At 36.8% G+C, this 7,275-nt stretch overlaps 2 protein-coding genes across 2 annotated transcripts in view; one reads left to right on the top strand and one right to left on the bottom strand.

Annotated features, from left to right (window-relative positions):
* LOC107697944 (ganglioside-induced differentiation-associated protein 1-like 1) overlaps nucleotides 1-4,351 on the top strand; it is a 19,077-nt gene extending 14,726 nt beyond the window's left edge. Inside the window, exon 6 of the mRNA XM_016498829.1 lies at nucleotides 2,557-4,351. Within this exon, the coding sequence (XP_016354315.1) occupies nucleotides 2,557-2,900 (344 nt within the window). The 3' untranslated portion in view covers nucleotides 2,901-4,351. The remainder of the gene's footprint in view (nucleotides 1-2,556) is intronic.
* Nucleotides 4,352-5,368: 1,017 nt separating this feature from the next.
* The window catches only part of LOC107697860 (molybdate-anion transporter-like), a 2,547-nt gene continuing 640 nt past the window's right edge, over nucleotides 5,369-7,275 (bottom strand). The window contains exons 2-3 of the mRNA XM_016498710.1: nucleotides 7,124-7,219; nucleotides 5,369-7,012 (exon numbers count right to left, since the gene is read on the bottom strand). Of these exons, the coding sequence (XP_016354196.1) occupies nucleotides 5,489-6,934 (1,446 nt within the window). The 5' untranslated portion in view covers nucleotides 6,935-7,012; nucleotides 7,124-7,219 and the 3' untranslated portion in view covers nucleotides 5,369-5,488. The remainder of the gene's footprint in view (nucleotides 7,013-7,123; nucleotides 7,220-7,275) is intronic.

Genomic DNA, 7,275 nt, shown 5'->3' with positions numbered 1-7,275 from the left:
TGTTAGAATAGGACAATATTTGGCCGAGATACAACTATTTGAAAATCTGGAATCTGAGGGTGCAAAAAAATCTAAATCTTGAGGAAATCGTCTTTAAAGTTGTCCAAATGAAGATCTTAGCTATGCATATTACTAATCAAAAATTCAGTTTTAATATATTTACAGTAGGAAATTTACAAAATATCTTCATGGAACATGATCTTTACTTAATATCCTAATGATTTTTGGCATAAAAGAAAAATCTATCATTTTGACCTGTACAATGTATTTTTGGCTATTGCTACAAATATACCCCAGCGACTTAAGACTGGTTTTGTGCTCCAGGGTCACATATGATGCAGTAGGCTTTACAGGGTTAATATCAGTGGCTTGTGATTTAAATGTTGCAACAAAAAACACACTTTAGTTTTGATGATTCTTGTGTTTTGGTTATTTTGGGGTTTTGTATGAAAGGTCAATCATTGACCAATTTGAAAATAAGGAGGCAAGCAGGTTAATTATATGACCACATCAGAAAAGTCACGGCTGTATTTATGTATATTCAAAAATCTTTGTGTGTGTTCTTTTTTTCTTTCAGACACAGTAGCCCAGCTGATTCCAGATGAAGGAACTCCCATGTATGCAAGGGTACAGCAGTACCGTGAGCTGCTGGATGGGCTACCTATGGATGCTTACACACATGGATGCATCCTGCACCCTGAACTCACAACCGACTCCATGATCCCAAAGTACGCCACTGCTGAAATACGTAGTAAGTGATGCTACAATTCAGTGCACCATTAATTCCTATTAAAGAACATTTTTCTTTGTGAAATGCACAGAGAGCAAAGCATCTGACTCTTTGCAAAACCTGCTTAGTCTGGGAATCCTTTTATTTCTCAGAAGTGAAGTTTTGAAGCAAATTGCTGTCTCAAATGTTGACAAAATGCTCTAATGCTGGCCTATTTATACAGAGTTCATCGAAAGTGGATCTACAGTACAACGCAAATAAAGCCAAAGAGTTGATCCAGCCAATGAGTTGCAGCTAAATAAATTATGTCACTGAAACCCAGCATAGTTGCAAATAAATCTCTTTTATAGTTCATGACTCGGAGGGAGTGTTTATGATAGGTGTTGTTTATCACAGTTACTGCTTTGCTTTTATGTGTAAAGTCTTATTAAATTCCTTAATTAGTTGTCAGGAACCTTAAAAAATGAGCAGAAAACAGTGCCAGTTCACAATGTGCTGCTCGACAATGTTAAGTATAAACAACTCATCATGAAGGAACTCCTACAAAACCTGGATAACTTCTCGGTTTTGGGGGTTTAGAATGTAAATATGTAACCTGACAAAAGCTCTTTTACTGAACTAGACAATTCGGTCTGATTTCTCTCAGGACATTTGGCCAATGCAGCATCTGAACTGATGAAGTTGGACCATGAAGAACCGCAACTGACAGAACCATACCTCTCCAAGCAGAAAAAGCTCATGGTAAGTCAGCATACATGATGTGTATCACAGGATGGATACTGCTGAAATATGAGATTAAACTGCAGTCATATCTTAATATGAAAATTAAATAATAGATTGTACTTGTCTTGAATACTTTTTTTATTGTAGGCGAAGATCTTGGACCATGACAATGTGAACTACCTGAAAAAAATTCTTGGTGAGTTGGCAATGGTACTAGACCAAGCAGAGGCAGAGCTGGAAAAAAGAAAACTGGAATATCAAGGTAAGTTTTCTGTTCACTTAAAATAAATAACATTAAAATACTAATAAAATAAACTTATTTTTGGTTATTATATTTAAACAAAACAACAAATGAAAACATAATCATAATAAAATAAAATAATCTTATTTAATAAACTTATTTAATTTATTTTTACTAAAAAAATAATATAAGAAAATAATATAAATATTTAATAAATATAATAACCTTATTTTATATTGTTTTAATAAAATAAGATTAAATTAAATTAAAATAAAGTTTTATTTTATTGCATTTTCTTATTCAAATAAAATCAAATACAAAATATTTTTTAAAACATTATCTTTGATTAAATCTTGTGAATACTGCATTATTTTTATAGATTCATTTTGTCATGTAATTCCTGTAAATCATAAGAATTCACATTTGTTAGTCTGTATTTTTTTCACATTATTAATATTAGCTATGATACAATTTTTTTATATACAGTTGTAGTTTTTATTAATATTTTGAATTTGTGTTTATTTTATATTTTTCTTTTTTTAATTAGAATTTTAGGTAAAGTTTTTGTAATTTTCTTTTGTTTTTGTCATTTTATTCGTTTTTTAATGTCTGTACAGGTTTTTATTTCCATTTTAGTTATTTTAGTACATTATTAACTAAATGAAAATGAGAAATGTTGCTTTTGCAACAGTTTTTTTTTCTTTCCATATTTTATTTTCAGTTAAAGTTTATTTTATTTTAAGTAACAAAAGTTTTTTTTTTTACATGGTTTTAGTTTTAGTTAACTATAATAACCCTGCTTTGAGAACGTCTGTTTTTGATCTTAAAGAATATCTACAAATTGTATCTCCGTTCTACACAGGTCAGAAGTGTGAATTATGGCTTTGTGGACCTACTTTTACACTAGCTGATATTTTTCTTGGAGCCACATTGCACAGGCTCAAGTTCTTGGGACTCTCAAAGAAATACTGGGAGGACGGGAGCCGGCCGAACCTGCAGTCGTTTTTTGAGCGGGTGCAGACGCGCTACGCTTTCCGCAAGGTGTTGGGGGACATCCACACGACCCTGCTCTCTGCAGTTCTACCCAATGCATTCCGAATGGTAAAAAAGAAGCCACCATCCTTCTTTGGCGCATCCTTCTTAATGGGCTCTCTCGGGGGCATGGGCTATTTTGCCTATTGGTTTTTAAAAAAGAAATACATGTAGTGAATGTGCTCTTGTAGTGTTTTGTGTCTGTGTATCTGTGTGACGTTCGAACTTTTCGGTAACACTGTTTTACGAGAGCAGGAAAAACAAGACAATATACAGAGATTAACACTATTACTTACTTGGGTGAATAATTAAATAAATATATAATGAGAACATTCCAAGACTAGGAATTCTTCTTAACAGCACCTTCTCTGGTAATGAATGCCTTCATAATTATTTTTATTTTTTTTTAGATTTACTGGTTTATTTTATTCATATTAGGCTTGCATACAGCATAACTATGTTGTGTTGTTATGTCCAGATTATAAACACTACACATTCTGCCATTTAGGACACCTGTAGGTTAGGTCAGTTATATGGTACAGCACAACGGCCAAGCCAACTTTAAAGCCCCAAATAATGTTTATTCATCTACCAAACATTCATATTTTGTATTATCAGCAATTGAGGGGTTTCCAAACACTTTGCATTTGTAATTTTAAGAAACTCCACATCCACATCCACATCTAGTCATTCACTTTTTAGTGCAGATCACAGCTGAAACACTGTTCATTAGCAGAATGCAACACATCGCAGTTAGCATGACAATTTTCTGGTCTGAAACTATTTGCTTCGGCATTCGGTGAGAAGAATCAGTGACTGCAAACATTTTATAGGCCTACATTTTCAGAATATTACACTTTACCAAGAATGCAAAAACCAAAAACACTGAAGAGAACAGAATGTTCCTCATAAGACTGCCAATCTGAGCATTTTCTTTCCTATTTAACTGTATTTTTTCATTTTGTTTAATCACTAGCAAAGTCCTCAAAAGTCTACTGAGTCACATTATGAGTAAAGTTCTTGAAATGGAGGTGGTATAGAAATGTGAATGTGAAGTTCCAGTTCTGAGCGTAAAAGATAATGCGACACTTAATATGAACGCAAACACACCTTGACATTCAATAGAAGAACTACTTGTAATAAAAATCAAATGATCATTTAAACTAGTATATCCATTTTAAGCATGCCACTGTTTAATTGAATGGGTTCATAACCAAAGAAAATGATAGGTTTTTCTTTCTTTGTGTTTTCCAGTAATGCTCACTTTTACATTAAACTCAGCTTGACTTAGAATAAACTGTGAGAGACCATTAAATGTTTGCCATGCAGTAAACACAAGAATATACCTGAATTATATACATTGTATGAGAGATCTATACCACCTCACACACAAGCCATATACAACTGTGAAGATGCATTAATACTCTGATTTAATTTTATGTACTGCTGTTAGTTATTTTCATTACTATAACTACAACAAATGTACAGTACAATGTCTGCGATTAATATCTCAGCACGTTGATTCTCACATAGAAATGTACTTAATCTGGAATGTTTGTTATAAATTGCGATAAGTGGTGATCCCTACTCTGAAACGGAATGACTGGAAGTTAAATTAATACATGAGAAATTTATTGGTCTGTGGTCATTCACAATAGATTTTTTTATTTTGTAATTTTTATTTTTATATTTTTAAAATATGATTTATTTACAGTGCTTTCTAAGATGTTTGTTCACAAGCCTTAATTTGTTCAGTTGCCATTGATTTCAATAAATGAAAATGCTTACATTAACCTCTTTGTATGGTCTGTGTGTAGCACAAGCTATAGATTATAGTCTAATTTTTAAAAATATTTATAAAAATAAGAAATACATTGCACGCTGAGCATTTCTATGGCTTTTCACACTGCACTTAACCCCAGGTTACCGCCATTCTAAACAACACTCTTGTTGTGTTTTGGTCATTTTAACCCAGAGAGGATATTCTTGTTCTCAAAAAGGCTAGTTAATGTTATCGCATTGGACAAAAACTCGCTGACTTTGCTCACAAAGGGTAAAACAACTCCCAACCAAAAATGTGAAAATTTTTGTAGTTTAAAAAAAAAAGTTTTCTACATTGTTACATTAGCAGGTGTTCCTGGTAAAAAAAAAAAGAAAAGCCCTGGCTACAAAATATCGCTTGTATATCTTTCATTATGTTATTACTAAATATTGGATTCAATCTTTTTATCAACTTGTTTTCTTTCAATTAGCATAGGATTTGTTTTTCTTTTTGGAACTGATTGATCGTAGGCCTCACTGATCTGACCTTATGCACCTCAATATTTTTGGAGCCAAAATTATCCTCAAAAAATGCTTTTGTTTTTACTCAAAAACTGAGAAGAATAAGCTCAGATCAATGAGTCCTATGATCAATCAGTTCTAAAAAGAAATACAAAACCTGTTCTAATTCAAACAAAAGTCGACAAAAAAGATTAAATCCAAGATTACATTCCTATTAAGCATAAAATCAAACATCTGTTCTTGCTTTTCTGGCTGGATGGCTGATTTGATAAAAAAAAAATAAAAGTAAAAACATTTGCAGATTTTAAAGTTTATTGGTTCTATTAACTGCAATCAGAAGAAAAAAATTAAACCATGTACTTTATGATTTGTTTTACCCATAAATACAATTATTTAACTAAGACAACATTCATAAAGAAAAACAAAGCATATAAAACCAAAGTCCTCCTATTGAAATCCAGTGTCTGTCTTTCTACAACTCAGATTTCTCCCTCTAATTTGGTCCCCTCTAGTCTCAGGTCGGCATCATTCCTGCCCAAGGTGAAAAGGCTGACGATAGCAAGCAGAGCGGCCAGCATCGTCCCCGCACATCCTGCAAACATGTGTCTGGTGCCACTGCCAGCCTCCCCCGCACCGGACCCAGACACCTCCCCGTGAAGAGCCAGCAGCCCCAGACAAGCCAGGAGGTGAAGAGGCAAACGAAACCACGCCAGCACGGCGGCTCTGTGCTCCATGGGAACCACTCGGCCTTGGAGAAAACTCACCGCCGGGAAATAAAGCCCGCAGGCTAGTTCGAGCAGAAGGAAGGCGAGCAGAGATTCCCTCGGCCGGGGCTGGCCGGGCACAGTGGAGAATGTCAGCATGAAGAAGGAGAAGAAAGCTAGCAGAACAGCTAGGCAGAGCAGGTGACCAGGTTGGAGTCGATACGGGGCCGACGTGGCCAGCCGGAAAAGTGTGGAACCAGCCATGCTGGCCGCCATCAAACAGGAAAACACAATTCCTAATGGCGGGCCGTGTGGGTCCAGTACAGGAGTCCAAAGAAATACAAAAATATAGAGCACGCTTTCGAAAAGAGCCTGAACGCCACCTAAAAGCATAACATGGCGGTCCGACAGCAAGCAGCGCAGCCCGTCCAGACAGCTTCGCCAAACACGGACCCATGTTGACATTTGCAACTTGGGGGCATTTAGAGGGTTGAGAAGGGGGCCATTTTTGTCTCCACTGGCACCCTCTTGTCTATCCTCCTGACCCCATTCGGACAACACAAACCAGGCGCAGACAGCAAGGCTGGGGATCGCCAAGAGAAACGGAGCAACCGGTCCCAACCCAAGCCATTCGGCGAACAAGTTCGCCACCAGCCCGGCACCAACCGCCAGTCCATGATTCCAATTTGCGACTTTACCGAAGGTAACAGGAATCCATTCTTTGGGAAAGTCATGGACGTCAACGTGACCGTGCACATACCAGGCCTCAAACACAGTGGTTAGCAAAGAGGTGGACAGGCCTCCTAAAACACGTCCTAGTATAAGCATAAAATAGTCTTGTGACAGCTTGGTAATGCAGCAGACAGAATAAGCCAGGCAGAAGAGGAGACACGTCTGTCTCCGTCCCAGAAACTGCGGTAGCCAGCCGGCCACTGGAGCAAATAGCACGCAAGAAGCGAGACCGCATACGTACAGGATGGCAATCTGAGACTCCAGGAAGTTGTAATGTCGGTAGAGTTTATAAAGGTAAGGTCCCTGCAGCCAGTCTGCCCAGAGGGCCAGGAGATACGCCTTCAGAAAGAGCTTCTGGAACCGACGAAATGCCGGATTGGCGACGGCTGTCTGTATGGCCTGGGACGAGGTGAGATGGCGGGCTGTGATCTCTAAAGTCACGCACAGTCCCATCAGGACTATAAATGCAAGGTATGCTGTCACAAACATGATGGACAAAAGGTGACTGAAGAAGTCCCAAATCCTAAATCAGCATCCTCGTACAGCTCTTGGTCCAGTGAAACTCATCTGCAAGATGGGAAAAAACATAAAGTATGAGAAATGGTGTAATGAGTGCATAATAGGAACTACATGTTATTCAAATGTTAAGAAGAATTTTTTCTATCAAAAATGTCTTACCAAAAGTTACATTCTTCATAATGTGGCATTCAAAAAATATTAACTGCTGGATGAGCCCAATAGAGAAATCATCATTACAGACTGACAGGTTGACTTCTGAAATAAGCCACATAATCATTATCAATACATAGAAACAGACCAATAACACACAC

Source organism: Sinocyclocheilus anshuiensis, unplaced genomic scaffold, assembly GCF_001515605.1.
Source record: "Sinocyclocheilus anshuiensis isolate Anshui unplaced genomic scaffold, SAMN03320099.WGS_v1.1 scaffold78, whole genome shotgun sequence".
NCBI lineage: Eukaryota > Metazoa > Chordata > Actinopteri > Cypriniformes > Cyprinidae > Sinocyclocheilus > Sinocyclocheilus anshuiensis.
The sequence above is the reverse complement of the archived record's forward strand: the minus strand, read 5'-3'. Positions and strand labels throughout refer to the sequence as shown.